Source organism: Pleurodeles waltl, chromosome 7, assembly GCF_031143425.1.
Source record: "Pleurodeles waltl isolate 20211129_DDA chromosome 7, aPleWal1.hap1.20221129, whole genome shotgun sequence".
Classification (NCBI taxonomy): Eukaryota; Metazoa; Chordata; class Amphibia; order Caudata; family Salamandridae; genus Pleurodeles; species Pleurodeles waltl.
Genome location: NC_090446.1, coordinates 307644027 through 307660822, shown reverse-complemented (window position 1 = coordinate 307660822; position 16796 = coordinate 307644027). Strand labels below are relative to the sequence as shown.

General features: G+C 42.7%; 1 protein-coding gene across 3 annotated transcripts in view; it reads left to right on the top strand.

The window, feature by feature from the left end:
* The window catches only part of KIAA1755 (KIAA1755 ortholog), a 517033-nt gene that overhangs the window by 457318 nt on the left and 42919 nt on the right, over positions 1-16796 (top strand). For all 3 annotated transcript variants that reach the window (XM_069243743.1, XM_069243744.1, XM_069243742.1), the window contains exon 20: positions 6924-7040. In XM_069243743.1, the coding sequence (XP_069099844.1) occupies positions 6924-7040 (117 nt within the window). The remainder of the gene's footprint in view (positions 1-6923; positions 7041-16796) is intronic.

Here is a 16796-nt window from a genome sequence, read left to right as displayed (position 1 = left end):
GACCAATGCAAACAGGTAGTGCAACTGTATCAGTCCAAATTAGACTACAAAGGTCACAATTAATCGGATTTATCGCTTAATTTATATTAGGTTATGTTGCATGTTGTTCACATAATGCATCAAAAATGTGTAACGTTTTGTTGCATGCTGTACACATAATACATCAAAAACTTGACCGCTCAGGGCTTCTTTTTGCAGAGCATGAGTCTGCAGTTGTAGACTAAGGGGCACATTTATGAGGTTTTGGCACAGGGCAGCATCGTAAGCCTTCTTGCTGCGCTGCCCTGCATCAAAAGAAAAGGGCAGGAATGTGCCATGTCTAACAAATAGAGAGCATTCCTGTCCTTTTCCACCGCGCTGGTGACACAATGGGCTGCCATGCGCCAACGCAAGCAGAATGCAGCACACATACAAAAAAAGAACACGCATTGGCATAGCCAATAGCTCTCGCCTTTGGGACCATGTAAGTTTTAACCATGCAGAACATTATACTGTGTGCTATGCTGCTGGGATTCAAGAGCTACACATTAGCTACACACAACCCTAAAGAAATGGCAATTGTCTTGGAGAAAGGATGTGGCATAACATTTAGAGTACTGACTTTAGACCTGGGAAGCCGGGTTCAAGTCTCGGCATCGGCAGTTAAAAAAACCTATAAAACTTAAGTTTCAATCCAAAGAGCAGTGCATTGAAAAAGAACAATAATATGAAACATTAAGCATGGCACAGAGCCGCATGGGCTCCAAAAGCCTATCAGGAATGAAAGTTTGTTTACACACGTATACACAGCTACATTCTGGTTGTCAAATCGCGTCAGCTGAGTGAATTTCGTGGACACCAGCCAAGTGCTCTGAAATGAACCATTTAGATATGGAGCAAAACATGAGCAGGAAACTAAAAATCAGGTCAAAACAAAAGAAAAAGGTAGTGCGCCCACAGAACGTATATGGGCAATCGTGCAATAATCCTTGTAACAGGGTCAATCTCCAGGGTAGGAACAAAACAGCCAAAAGGCGGAACAAAAGTAAAGCATTTACCAAAGAAACCAAATTAATATTGAAAGGCAGGCCATGGAATGAATTAAAGAGATGGGCGTGTCATGGGTGTAATGCAGACCCACAGATGTAGATTACAGCATGTCAATAAACAGAGTATGCACGCTTGCTAGTCTCTATCTAAATACGAGAAGTAATGGTATTTCTCCTTGTTGTGCCTCCCTTACACCTTCCCTGGGAGGCATAGGCTGTTGACGCATTCCCAGCTTTACCAAATCTCGTCAATCTGGGAATGTGTCAAATGCCATGGGTGTTACGTGGGTACTTGCGCTGCATTGCCTCAGTCCATATCTACAAGGCCATGAAAAGCCATGCAGGGTGCCTTTATGTGGCCTTGTAAATATAGTCATGCTGTGTGTGCTTCACTAAAAGTGATGTTCCTGCAGCGCAGAGGGGCTTGTATATAAGCCCATGAGTTGCAAATCAGCCAGAAGGATATGGCTGGACAGATGCCAAAGAAAGAAAGGAAAAGGATACAAAGAAGGAACAAAGAAGAAATTAAAGATGGGAAGAATTAAAGGATCATAGGAAGAAATGAGGAATTAATTATGGAATATTAGGAAGTAAAGGAGAAATAGAGACTGGGAAGAGAGAAACAGAATAGTGAAAAATCAGAATAAGAAAGAAACATAGGAACAAAGGATGGATGGATGAAAGGAAGGAAGGAAATAGAAAAGGGAGGGGAGAGCAACAGTGAGTGGATAAAAGGAGGATATTAAGTATGAAAGAGGAAGGGAGCAAGGAGTAGAGGAAGGGAGGCTCGGAGGAAAGCAGGAAGGGAGTAAGGAAGTGAAAGAACAGGTGGAAGAAAATGTAACACATTTTAACATTCACAACTCGCTTGAAATTCGTCCATCTTCTCGTCCTGCTAATCACTTTCCCAGAATTCTGGTGCTAGGCAGAGGGTCCGGTTGAGCAGCTACGTTAGGAGGAGGCTTCAGAACGTCATAAATGGCAGAACTTAGGTGAGGTTGGCCTGACCTTTTACGTTTCACAGAATTTGTAGGAGATCCTGAGCTGAACACACTGCTGTCCAGTGACCCTCATTTCATAGGCCATTTGTAGTGCATAATTCGTTTTGGTGCATGGTGAAGTCAGCACTAGTCCCTATATTTTGGGGTCAGGGATTGTTTGTTGGCAACCCCTGCAATTTGCCGTGGAATCAATTGTCCATTTTATTTCAAAACAAGTTGTAGCTGTAGTTTTATGCCGGAGGTGCAGCTCTCAGTCACTGCGCATCACAGTTTGTCTCCAGAGCGGAAAATGCTGCCATGGCTCTGGCCATGCCTCCAACTGTGTATGCCTGTGTGTGAGTGTGATGCTGTAGCTTATTGGTAGCAGGTCCCGGAATATTGGTGGTATCTGTGATGTGAAAGGGTACAGCGCTGGTTGAATCCTCGTTCTGGCCTAATTGTGCTAATTCCTGGCCTTGTACCTGCATCCATGGCACGGTGGTGTCCATCCTAGTCATACTGCTGGCCTTCACATAATGGTCGTGCATGGAAGAATCCATCTTGTGTGGCAATAACACATCTAAGTGAAGTACCTGATGAAAATGATAAAGAGATGTTTGTTCACCTAATTTCACTGATAATGAAAAACTGGTATTTCAAGGCTTTGTTTGTTTGTTTTTGTATGTGGCATTCTGTAACTCACATATTTGTGACAGCAAAATGTTTTCCTAAGCACGTGTTTGAAACACAAAACTTGAGTTCACTTCTAAAAGCATATTGGAACAGATATTTGTGTGCTACTCACCAGTGGTGCAGGAACAATTTTCGGAGCAGCTGTGGTGCATCAATGTTATATTACTGAAGTCATAGGGATTTTGAAAAATCCAATTGTCACACAAAGAATAAGTACAGCAAAATAGCCATGTCCGTTCAGCATGATATTGATAAAGGTTTAGTATGTAGCCTGTGATGCATTTTGGAGTACACTGTTGAAAATGTGGTAGCACACTGTCAATTACAGAGTGCACATTCCCCATTGAACTTCGCATTGACATTCCGTTTTACTTACCAAAATTGTGTAGATCAGAAAAGTATTGTGTGGAAATTGGGTTTAACAAATATGCACCATTTGCACATTGACAAGTACAGTGCCTTTATTTGTTTTTATGTTTTTTGATTCTATTTAAATTTCTGTTTCCATCACACTTTAAAATTATAGAAAATGTGTTTCATTTTTGCATTCCTAACTGCTGATATATATAGAAATGTTTAGACAGTTTATTTACAGGTATTTACATTTTGTTGTGTGCTAAAAAATAAATGAAATGCCACAACCTTTTCTGTCGCATTCCACGTACCCCCAGCAAGATTGTCAGAAAGTTGACTTTACAAAATTCTCTAACTTTGTAGTCAGAGAAAGAAAAGTAAACACAGTCTCCATTTTATAAGAATAAGCAATGGCTTGTCAGAAGCCATCGCCTGACATTTGATCTTTGTCAATGAATGTTCCTCAAATGTGACAAGATAAAAACTAAATTTATAGGCATGGTTATTGCTCCTTCACCTTCTGAACTCTAATATGGTTATTTTGGAGCGCCACAGAACCCAGGACCTCAGCTACACACCAGGCCTACTCAGCACCACTGTTGGAAACTCCTAACCTTCAAGTCTAGTGTAACCTCTGTGCTTCCTGGACCTTCAAAGTCTTCGTAACCTGATTGACTGCACTACTGCATGAGCATACAAAATCTGTCTAGCTCTGCAGTACTCGCTGAGAATTGCATATTTCTACTTTGCACCCGTCCCTTGTATGGAGACTGTCAGTTTGAGCTTACAACTGAGAATCTACTAGTAAAGTGTAGGATCGAAAAACGACTGGCAGCAAAATGTAGGGGTGCATATAAATGTGTACATAGATACCATGGTAAATGATAGGCCACGTGAAATGTCATCTTCTCAGTGGCCTGTTTAACTCAGTAGAAATGTTCCATGGACTAAGAGAAACTTTAGGCTCTGGCACCTGATGTTTTACAAATTAATCAATGCCCGCCATACTCTATCTTCATTTTAAGTCCAAAATGGCACGATAGCAGCTTCAATGTGACATGAAAATATGGTGGACATCTTGTCCAAAATTCCTTCCAAGACTCACAAAAGTCAAGTTCCAGCATTCCTAAATCCTACCGTAGCAAGGCCTCGCTTCTGCTTCTGGCTGGAGCACAGCCAGACTCTTGGAACGTGCGTCAGGTGCTCGCCGGCATGGATGCCAGCCTGCCTGCCTCGTGTGAATGCTCCACTGAAGCTCTGTGTTTTTATTGGAACTTTGGCTAATGCTGTTTTGCTGCAGTTGGGCCACGTATACATAACCTTGCTAAAGGCTTAATTTAACTGTTTCACTTTCTTGCTGACTGAGGGAGGGTGCGACGTGGTTTGGAAGGCCATATTTAGGGTACCAAAGTTATGTAATGCAGCTCAGAGCAGCAATCACTGCTCTAGTTTGCCTTTTGCACAGGGGCGTAACAAAGGCCCCCGCAGCCCCTGCAGTGTGTGAGGGTGGAGGGGGAGCTCCAAGGGGCCCCCTCAGCACAGCACCTGGCCTGAGAGTCTGGAAGGGGACCCCTTCCATGTTCTGTGCAGGGGGCACTTTTCAGTTTCATTACTCCACTGCTTTTGCAACTCCTTCGTTTCATCCATACATACCATCAAGGTACATAAATAGGGAGTCAAGAATAGTAAATCTATACTGACCTCTACATATAGATATTTTGGCCACAATATTTTGGCAGGTTGACATTAAAATCACAATATTCTAGTAGAAAGTTATCAGGACCGTAGATTGGACTGTGAACGATGTGTGTATAGGGGTATTTCCCCAAATAAAATCCTGTTGGAGGTCATGACTAGATAATGACTGGTGTGCTGGGAGAGTTGTAGGACTAAGTTGATGTTACTGATATCTCTGTATCTAGAATGAAATAGTATCGGCCTATGGTAGAACGGAATTTTCACGGCTGCATGTGCTAATCTCCAATCTGAGTGTGTACGTTTTGCGGACGGTTGTCTGAGATGTCTGTAAAACTTAGGACTGATCCAAGATCCTGTTAGCACTAGGAGTCGCTGTAACACAAGCCTTCTGGCAGAAGTGGCTAGGGTGGTTCTTGATGTAAGTGTGCTGGTGCCACTTGTCATTCACACTGTGTGATTCTTAATGCACAAGAATGTACAGTGACAACGTAGATTCAAAATAGATGGTCATTTTGTTTATATGGCATATCACTATCACGTGTGATTATAAACTCGTACCTATGGCGAGAAGAATAGGCCAGGGAGTGCATGTACTGTGTGTGGGGTGTTGGTTAGAGTTACGTATGTAGTGATTGTGAGTGATGGAAGTATGGCCCACGGAAGAGCTCTGATCATTGCACACTGGTCGTGAAACCGCATAATGTGGACCCAGTGGTTGAGAGAGTAGATGAGAGGAGCAGTCAAGCTTGGTGCAAGAAGCACATAGGGCAGTGCTTAATTTGTGCTTGTTGTTTCCGGTGCTGAGCACCGGCACTTATTTTTGAGGGCCGGGGCTTATTCTTCTGCCTCACGCATTTGCTGCGAGCAAAAGACACGTATGGGAAAGACGGAGGAAGAGAAAAACAAAAAAGCGTCACAAAGGGAGAAAGTAGAAAGCTGCAAAAGTGAGCCAAAGGGGCAGGGAGTGGCTTTATGTGGATTTAAGAGGCCCGAGATGGCTTCAGGATTACGCTGCCTCAGTATTCTGTGTTCCCACGTTTAATTGCAGCAGCCGCGTGTTTAAGAGGAGGGCTTTGGGCACCGGCACGGTTTTATTTACAAATTAACCACTGACATAGGGAATGCTGAAAATTCTTCAGTGCAAGAACACAGAGCTGTGTGCTGAGTGTGTGAGTGTTGCCAGATATGTACTTCATTCAAGAGGCAGCAAGCACAAAACAATGGCTAGATTGGAAGAACAATGACATTTACGAAAATTGGATGTAGTAGAAAGTACCCTATTTTGGCCATGGCAGTTGCCATATATTCTACGAAGTACCCAATGATTCTGTGGATGCTGTGACTCGTAGTCCGTATCAGAGAGGCTTTGGCTGCAGTTTTACCAGTGAAATGTTCATCGCCAGTAATGACATTGAACCGTGGTAGGTGTCAAGCAGCCCTCCTCTAGTCAGTCAACATGGCAGTCATAAATAGACCCAAATTAAGTTGTGATCAGAGTGACCGCTGTACAGTGGTATTTGTGAATCTAAGTGCTGGTATGTTAATTTTAATAATGCAACTCAAAGGTGAGGATCTGATTACAAAGTGTAACAACATAGTCTGAGTACAAGAGATTCTGCCTTCTGCCTAGGACAGTAAAGTCATTATAGCCTGACTGATATAGGCAATTGCTAAGTCATACTGATACATTTGAGTACAGCTTTGAACTGAACAGCAAACAGAAAGTAAACATCAATATTTTTCAAGACTCATTTATCTCTTTTACTGGACAAACGGTAGTGATGGGGCGGTGTTGGGATGAGATGCAGTTCGAAATGTTATGATAAACATACACAGTACACCAACGATATCTAGTTCCCTTTTACTGAGTTTGAAATACCATATACTTCAATCTATCTTTTAAAATTCTTTAACACATACAAAAGAGGAAACAAAACAAAAAAGGGGACTCTAAGGCGGATCCTTGGACCAAAGTTGCACAACAAATTCTAAAGTTCCAGGTGCTGGAGACTCTTGGAAGTTAGGGAGATACCGTACATTTCTGCTTTAGGAAAAATAGAAAAAGATGCACTACCAGGTATTACATTTCTGTAATAAAAATTGTTTTCAGTGGATCATCCAGAATGTACTACCTTTCTATTAGCATCTGACTTTATGTGTTTTTCTGCAGAAGTACGCCGGCAGGAGAGAATATTCTCTGGCCTCGGCTGCAAGCCATTCACAGATATCCAGCCAAGTGATGCAGCTATCAATGACAGAGCAGTCCACTGTGCACTCATTGGCAAAGGTAAATGTTCATACCAATCAGTTCGTAAATGCTTCATGTTTCCTCTAGCAATTGTCAATCAACCTGTAGTCTCCATGGCATTTAATCTTAAGTATTCAGCTTCATCTACTGAGTACAAGGAATTCCCAGTCACCCATGGCCTCTCAAGGACGTTTATGTAGGATAGATGGAGTAGTGTACTAATTACGTTCTCCTTTAGCTTCCTTTACTGTCAGTGGTTGAACTCCCATAACCTTCTAACACCTGCATGCACCAGCCTTTCTTTAATTTTTAATTTGTGTGGTAGCGCAACATGAGTGTCTGGAATGATCATAGCTTCAGTTCCCACGTGTCAGGAAATCAGTTTGCATGACACTGAAGGTTATAGAGTCCATGATGCCAAGGTAGGAGACAAGTCTGCAAGAATGGCATTTATTGGGAGGAGATCTGGCCTAAAGTCAAGGACTGCCAACCTTGGAGCTGGGGAACCCAACTGAGGTCCCAGCATCAGCTCAGCATTCTGTGATTGTGAGTCAAATTAATTAATCTCCACGTGCCTTAAAAACAGCAATAGTTGACGTTCTGTAATGTAATCCAGTGATCATGTAAAGCAGGCTAATGACTTTGCACCAATTTTGTACTATATAAAATCGCAGGAAAAAACAAATAACCTCAGCGTATTTGGCATAACACATCCAAAGACTGGCGAGCGCTGATTTAGTGCACTAGAAAAAATGTGTTCCCAAGCATGTGTTTAATGTCTGAAGAAGTGAGAATTACTCGTCCATAATAAAACATGGGAAACGTACACGAAACGTACACGAGAATATCCAATCTTTGAAGGTCTTAGTTTATGAAGCTGGCATGTTTCACATCTGTCTTTTCTTACTAATGTTTTCTCAGATGAGTCCCCCTCTATTGCTTGCCCTTTAACTGCTATCATGCTTCCCTGCAACGTAAAACAGCCACAGAGGATAAAATACTGCTGGGAGATTTTAAGTGAAGTTGGGATGGATGTAATCATCCCAAGGATCCGTTTTCTAGTGGTGGAGCGTATAATAAACATAACTTCAAAACCTGACTGTAAACTATGTTCAACTATTAGCAGAACATTTTATTTGACTGTGTCACAGTATCACTATTTTTATTTTAGGTCCCCTGCTGCTTCTTTAGCATGTGAAAATCAGGCACGGCTCCTCCGTATGGGTGCTTCACCCCCCTCGCCAGCAGCAACCGCTGCAAATCCTTTTACATAGAAAGGATAATAAACTTTATTTATTATCCTTTCCATGTGAAAGGGGTGGGGCTTTGGGGGTGACAAGCTGAGTGGAGTGCACTCCTCTCAGAGCGCATGTGAGTTTGTCCGTAAATGAACATTAATAGCTGTCCATAGCGGCGAAACAAGTGCAATCTATGCAGCATTTGAATAACAAGGCACTCGATAATAGCAATGCAAATCACTAATACGATAATCTGTAATGAACTAATTGCATACATTTAGTCAGCATAACAAGGTCTCAAATTGCATCGTGCAACAAAAGGAATCCTCGTCTAACCTCAAATTAGCATCGGCATGTGGGGCTTCATGCAAAAACAATTTAGCAACATTAATTTAGTAAAACTCCTAGCTAGGGCTCTTATAAAAAATCAGCAGTTGGTTACTTAAAAGAAACACAATGCAATTGTACAATTTCCTTTCATATTTACCAATTACGATCAGCATACAAGGAAGTCTTCGTCTCACAGGTACCGTTTCTCGATCAGCATGAGTACCATTTCGATCGGCATGGGACGGGGCAAAGGGGCAGGGTGGACGGGGCAATTGCCTCACGGCGGCAAGGTAAAACTATTACTTCATGCAAAGGGATCAAATCAAAGTTAAAGTCTCTAGGGCCAGAATCATTTAAAGTCTCTTTCTCTCGATTAGAGAAAGCATCAAAGTCTCTTTCAAAATGGCGTCGCAGCAAGGTGGGCCATAATAGCTACGAAGTCTGCAAAATGGCGGGTATCGAGCTGGTAATGGCTGCAATGGCTACTTTCTTCTCGTGCACCTGGTTTTTATAGACAACAGTTCAAATCCAGTAGGGTCTTCCATTGGAGGGTTCATAGGTTAGCTTAAAATTGTCCAATCAAAAACGACAGTTCTCAAGCTTTTACTTAAGCATACATTATCCTTGGAGATGGGTACGCAAGTTGCAACATTTTATACCAATTAGCTCACTTTCAGAGCCTCCATTGTCCGCACCTGCAGATCGACCTTGGAGTAAAGAGAAAATATGCCAGGCTGGCACGAAACTTTAAGATAAGCATGTGAACGATCTCAGTGGAAAAGTACAGCTTCAAGCAAAAATACACGTTTAATAGCACATTGGAAAATTACGAGCATCTAAACCGTGAGACCAGGCAACTAGGCCAAAGCCTCCGCTAAAGTTATGCTAAGCTAAAACATTTCAAGCAAGCAAATCGTAGCACACGTTTATGATTATGTCGGATTAGTGCAATTCTAGTACATCACGTTATATAAAGCACGCTTATAAATGTTGGCAAACTACTCTGAGGGCACATTTTGTCCCCGTACAATCTTTATTAGTTCGGTTAAAGTCACACATGATTATTGCAGCACTACGTTTAAGCGTAAATAAATCAAAACCTTCATTTTCTGCTTCATCAATCCCTCCTCTGATGACTACTTGTCATCACACCAAATTATGCCCACAAATTTTATTCCATAAAAATTCTGTCAGTTCTCTTTTCCTTTTAATTCCCCTAGTTTTCTCTTTGTATTCTTCTGCCATTCTTTTCATTATTTTCTCCTCCTTCCTTCTTTTAATTCTTTCCATAATCATTATTATTCCCCTTTTTATTCCCCAAATTCCAAATACACAAATTATAACTATCATTATTCCCTCTATTATTTTTAGCAATATTCCATTCCAAATTCCCCCAATCCAATTTCCCACTGAAGCAAGTCCTTTTCCAACCTTCTCCCACACTCCTGGTTCTTTCAATTCCTTCAAGTCCGCACTCTCTTTTGTTAGATTAGCAAGCATAGTTTTAATTTTCACACTATTGTCGGGAATATATGTACAACAGTGTCGTGCACCAAGCATTTTGCAAACGCCGCCATCCTTTGCTAAAAGAATGTCTAAAGCAAGCCTATTTGGAAGAGTCATAGCTCTTTCCGCTGCAAGTTCAGCATCTATCAGGATTATAGCACCTGAAAACTTTGTCAACATGTTATCCACTATAGTAGACAACTTTCTTATTTTGATGGAATTCAACACAACTCCCAATGAAGGAATCATGGCTCCAAATATATCTCCTACCACAGCAGCTGCGGTCTCTCTTTTCTGGATACGATGGGATCCAGATGTCTTTTGAATCATCGATAGGTCATCCAGTTGATAAACCTTTGGGAACACTATACCCAAATAACATCTCCCCCACCATCCCTTTGGAAGACGATAATAGGCATTATACCCACAAATGTAATATACACCTGGAATGACAGGGTCAAGTCCGTTCATCATGAATGTCCATTTGGCCTTAAAGATAAACGTATGTTTACACTCACTCGCTCCTACAAAAATGTTATCATAATAAGATTCACCTCTATATATACAAAATTTCCCGACATGCCAAGCATCTAAAGCTATTTTCCCTTGTGTTTTTATTGCAGCAAAATCATAATTATCTACGGAAGTCCTCTTATGTAGCTCTTTTTCTAATTTCGCATTCATTTGTGCCCTTCTATCATCTGTGCGATCTAAAAAGCTTATTTCTACTGCAGAGAGCGAGCAGGTAAGATTTTCCCTATGAGCGTGAGCCGTTTCAAAAGGTTGCATTGGCTCGAAAAATTCCCTCATTATTTTAGCATCCCAATCTTTAGCAATCTGGCTTAGCTGCGCTATTATAGGAACATATGCAAAGGTAACATCATAATTTGAGTAAAAATACTGTATGTTAGTTTGACCATAAAATCTAGACATTACTATACTACATGTAATCCTGTATGTAAGAGGCATGTGGTGATAAGTCACCCCTTCCTTTACTGATGTCGGTATCTGTGTACACACATAACAATCTTTCGCATCCATCGTCTCAACATATTCTGTTAGCAAGCGATAGAAAACATTATATGAAAGTTCTTTCTTATCATGCAAGAGCCTCTCATCTAATTCTAGTCTTTTCAATGCGGTTAGTTCAGTGACAGTAACAGTAGAAGCATCAATTCTCTCATTCTCACCCTTACCATGCATTCCAAGTACAATTGCCATTATTATTAGTACACATGCAATTATCAAGCCTATACACACATATTTACAATATTTCTTTCTACTGTTTTGCGTCATGATCTGTATAGAATCAGAGAGCTAGAAGCACCTATAAAGAAACTACTTAGCAATTCAGTTACAAAGCTGAACGAGCGCAATGTTCACACCGTCTTCTTCAGGAGGCCAGTCACTTATCGGTTAGCAGCATTTGTCTCAATTCGGCAATAACTCAGTCTTTATCGGTTTAGCAAATGTCTCATCCGGTTTAGCAATTTCTCAGCTGGTTTTAGCACTTTAGATTGTAGCAGGCAATGTCATTTATCACCCTTTCAATCAACACTGTCCATAAAACTTTTCTTTTCTATTGGTATCTCTTCTTCTTCGTTCTCGATGCTTAGAGATACAAACTCGTCAGTCCAATCGTCATTGACTACATATGCCCATTCTGGACCGGAATATCTCCTGTTTGGTATCCTTTTCCTTTTCAATTTTGCTTCTCTTTTCGATTCTGCTTCGCTGGTACTTTCCACTTTTGTCAAGTCTTTTTCTTCACTCGGGGATGGTACCACAACAGTTACTTCTTTTCTTTTCTCTTTCACTTTTGGCCTTTCTCCGTCATTCAAACCTTCTTCAGTCCTTTGTTTTATTGGTGATATGCTTAGTCTCCTCTTTGCACCATGTCCATTTGATGGACCTGCGATCTTTTCTGTGGAAGCTTGAACCCTTTCGTTCTGTTCGGCCTTGTCCCCTCCTTCTGGGGAGTCAAACACGTTCTCTTTTTCTTTTTCTGTATCGTCTGCTTCTGGGAAAGCCCTCCTCTGATCAGGCTCTCCTGCTTTTTCATCTTTTTCGAGCCCTTCGTTACCGTTACTTTCGTCAGGCTCTGTATCACTTTCAGCTGCTTCAGGTTCCTTGCCACCTTCAGCTGCTTCAGGCTCTTTGCTACCCTCAGCTGCTTCAGGTTCTTTGTCACCTTCAGCTGCTTCGTCGCTGTCTGAACTTTCTCCTTGGTCTTCCCCAAGTGAGTTGGTCTCTTCGTCCTCAGAGAATATCTCTCTCTCTTCCGTTCCTGCCTGTTCGCTTTCAGTTCGGTTTTGCTCGGTCTCAGCACTTAGCACTGTTTTATCAGACACTGGCAGTTTTAGCGCTTCAACTTCCTCATCTGTGGGACACAACACTTTCTTTGTGTGACTGGCATGAATCCAGTTGGGAACCCCCGCACACTTCACAGCGGTAGTTGTCGTCAGGATCACTTGGAAAGGGCCTTTCCAACGGGGTTCCAGACACGACTTCCTCACGTGCTTCTTTACCACGACCCAGTCACCTGCTTTCAGTGCGTGTCCTGGACCTTGGATCGGTGTCAAGGTGGTTGCTTCCACCTGGTGAGAGAAAGAGCGAACCACGTCAGCCAGACCCTTGCAGTAGTCTAACACCATATCATCTGTAATATTCAAAAGCGCGTTTGCAGGAACTGCAGGAAGCCTCATAGCCCTGCCCATGAGAATTTCGTGCGGAGACAATCCAGTCTTTCTATCAGGGGTGTTTCTCATTGACATTAGCACCAAGGGCAATGCGTCAGGCCATTTCAAATTTGTCGATGCACATATTTTCGCCATTCTTGATTTCAGTGTACCATTCATCTGCTCCACCAGTCCTGATGCTTCAGGGCGATAGCTACAATGCAGCTTTTGCTCAATGTTCAGCGCTTCGCAGAGTAACTTTATCACCTCGTTATTGAAGTGACTTCCCCTATCTGATTCTAAAGAGATCGGGAATCCGAAACGTGGTATTAACTCCCTCAACAATAGCTTTGCAACTGTAAGGCTGTCATTTCTACGTGTGGGGTATGCCTCAATCCAGTGACTAAAAATGCACACAATCACCAACACATACTTCAAACCTCCATGCACAGGCATCTCAATGAAGTCCATTTGCATTCGACTAAATGGGCCACTGGCCCTGCCAATGTGGCTGGCGTTCACAACTGTTCCCTTTCCTGGGTTCATCTGCTGGCAAGTGACACATCGATGGCAAACTGCTTCTGCAGCTTGACGAAATCTGGGGTTAAACCAATCAGTTTTGAACAATCTTATCATGGCATCTCTCCCTAGGTGAGCCTGCCCATGATAGAACCGCGCAAGTTGTGATAAGAGACTGTTTGGCAAAACAAATTTTCCCTCATTTGAAACCCATAACTCGTCTGGTCTCTTTATACATTGTGATTTAATCCAGGAGTCTTTTTCATCCTCCCTGACGTTATTCTGTAATGCTTTTAATTCATCTATTGTATCTACGACCTTCAAGGCAAATGCTTCAGCTGGTTCGAGTTCTGGTTCACTTATCGAATTCCATTAATCCCTGAGTAATATACAGTTCAAGGCACAAAATCTTGCAACTTGATCCGCATATGCATTTCCCAGAGAAACATAGTCCTGTCCTTTTGTATGAGCACTGCACTTTACCACTGCAACTTCTGCTGGCATTTGAATGGCGTGTAACAATTCCCTTATTCTCTCCCCGTTTTTCACTGGGGATCCTGAAGAAGTCAGGAAACCTCTCTGTGACCATAGTTGTCCAAAGTCATGCACAATCCCAAACCCGTACTGACTATCAGTGTAAATGGTGACTTTCATCAATGCAGACAGTTGACATGCTCTTGTAAGGGCTACAAGTTCTGCTACTTGTGCAGAATGGACTCCTTGAAGCCAGCCTGCTTCCAGGACACCTGTTACAGTACATACAGCATATCCTGCTTTCAAAATTCCCATCCCATCTCTTAGACATGAACCATCAACGAAAACAATTTGGTCATTTTCATCAAGCTTAGTATCCTTAATGTCAGGTCGAGGTTTTGTGCAAAATTCAGTCACCTGAAGGCAGTCATGCTCGACGTCTTCAGCGTTCTCAATTTCAGCATTTTCACCAGGGAGCAAGGTTGCTGGATTCAACGTAGTGCACCTTTTCAGCTGCACATTCGGTGAGCCCAGAATTATCGTTTCATACCTTGTGAGTCTTGCTCCGGTCATGTGTTGCGTTCGGGAGCGGGTCAAAAGTATCTCAACTGAGTGAGGGACCATGACTGTTACTGGGTGTCCCATCAATATTCCTTCACTCTGAGTGAGACTGATACCAACTGCTGCTACGGCGCGCAAACACCCTGGGAGTGCTGCTGCGACCGGATCCAAAGTAGCTGAAAAATACGCTACTGGTCTGTTTACGCCACCATGGGCTTGAGTCAAGACAGACAAAGAACATGCATCACGTTCATGACAAAACAATGTGAAAGGCTTTGTGTAATCAGGCATACCTAAAGCTGGAGCCCTGCACATGCACTCTTTCAATTCAACAAAAGCATCCATCTCATCTCCTTTCAGTTCAATTTGATCCAAGGCATCCTTCTGGGTCAGTTTCAGTAAAGGCTTTGCTAGGGTCGAGAAGTTGGGAATCCACTGGCGACAGTAGCCCACCATTCCCAAAAACTTCCTCACCTCCCTCCTTGTCTTTGGTGGACTCATTTGAAGTACACTTGTTATTCTTTCCTTCATTATTTTCCTTGACCCTTTCTCTATCTGGTGACCCAAGTATTTCACTTTCTTCTGACAGAACTGCAATTTGGAAGGAGACACCTTATGTCCATTCCTTCCCAAATGGTTCAACAGAGCAATGGTATCGGCTGTGCAGCCACTTTCTGTCTTCGATGCAACCAGTAAGTCATCAATGTACTGTACTAGAGTTGACTCGAATGGCAATTCTAATGCTTCCAAATCTTTCTTTAGGATCTGATTGAAGATTGACGGTGACTCAGAAAACCCTTGAGGAATTCGACACCAACTGTATACTCTGTCTAGGAATTTGAAACAAAAGAGGAATTGGCTGTCCTCATGAAGAGGCACAGAAAAGAATGCTTGTGACAAGTCGATGACTGAGAACCATTCGGCATCGCAAGGGACTTGAAACATTATCACAGCTGGATTTGGTACGACAGGGCAACACTTGACTATGATGTCATTTATTTTCCTCAAGTCCTGCACAAGTCGGACCTTCCCACTTGGCTTTATTAGTCCCATTATTGGTGAATTACATGGACTGCTTAACACTTCTTTCAGTACTCCCTGCTTTACAAATTCGTCAATAAGTTGAGCAACTTTCATGAGGGTGTCTTGTGCCATGTGGTATTGTGGGGTCTGGGGAAAGATTGCATTGGGCTTTACAGTCACTTTCACTGGTTCCACTCCTTTCATCAATCCCACCTCTTTCCCTGTCATATCCCACACTTCCTTTCCGACTGTTTCCCGTAATTCGGCTGGAATATCTTCTTCAGTTATCATCGGGAAAAGACAAATCAGAGGATACTCTTCATCGACAGTTTCCATCTCATCCCCCTCTACACTGTCCTCTTCTTCCCCATCACTGCTCGTCTGAATTGTTATTCCTTCGTTCGAACACATGATCGAACAACCCAATTTGCACAATAGGTCTCTCCCTAACAGTGCTATCGGGCTTGAGTCACATACCACAAACTGATGCACCCCTTGATAGTTACAGATGCTGACTGGTACCGGATCTGTTATTGGGTTCGTCAGGTGCCTGTTTGCTACTCCCACCACTTGAACTGTCCTCCCTGAGAGTGGCAAATTTGGTACTTCACTGCTCTTAACAGTTGAACGTGTGGCTCCTGTGTCAACCAAGAATGAAACACGATGACCCATTACTCTTCCCTCTACGTACGGACCCTTTTGATCAACTTCCAAGGATGCTGCAAGCACACAATCTCCTTCTTCTTCTGAGCTTTCACTCTCCCATACATTGTTTATTCCACTCTCACTGTGTAATGGGAACTGTTGTACGGTGCCATTTGTACTCATTACCTGACCCGAGACCTGTGGAGGAACCATCACTTGCTGCTGACTCATTGGTGCCAAAGGTATTTGCATTTGCTGATTAGGTACCATGGGTAACTGCTGTTGCATCGGCTGCATTTGCGTCATCTGCATACGAGGCATCTGCATCTGCTGCGGCTGCATAGGTTGTAACCCCTGCAACTGATTTACGGTCTGAAAATTTGGGCTTGGACCTCTCATTTTCGGTCCCCTCATTGTCTGAAATGCATTGACATCATTGTTTTGCTGACCAACACCTGCACCTGCACCTGCACCTTCCTGCACCACCATCGGGCACTCGCGTTTCCAATGACCGACAATTCCGCACACGTGACACGGCATCACCTTCTTCATTGCCTGCACACCAGTCACAACAGTGTTCAAATCCGGACCATTATTCACAAAACCTCCTCTGCCTCTGGCCTGTGGCTGAAACGCCATGTTTCCCTGCAACTGCGGCTGCGGTTGCGGTACCTGCTGTTGGAACCCTTGCATCCCTTGCAAACCTTGCAGACCTGTCTGAGCTGCTTTAAGTTGCATCATCATCACCTTCTCTTTTAACCTTTTCTGTTTCACTTCAATATCGTCGCTACAGTATTTCGCATAATCCAACACCTCATCAA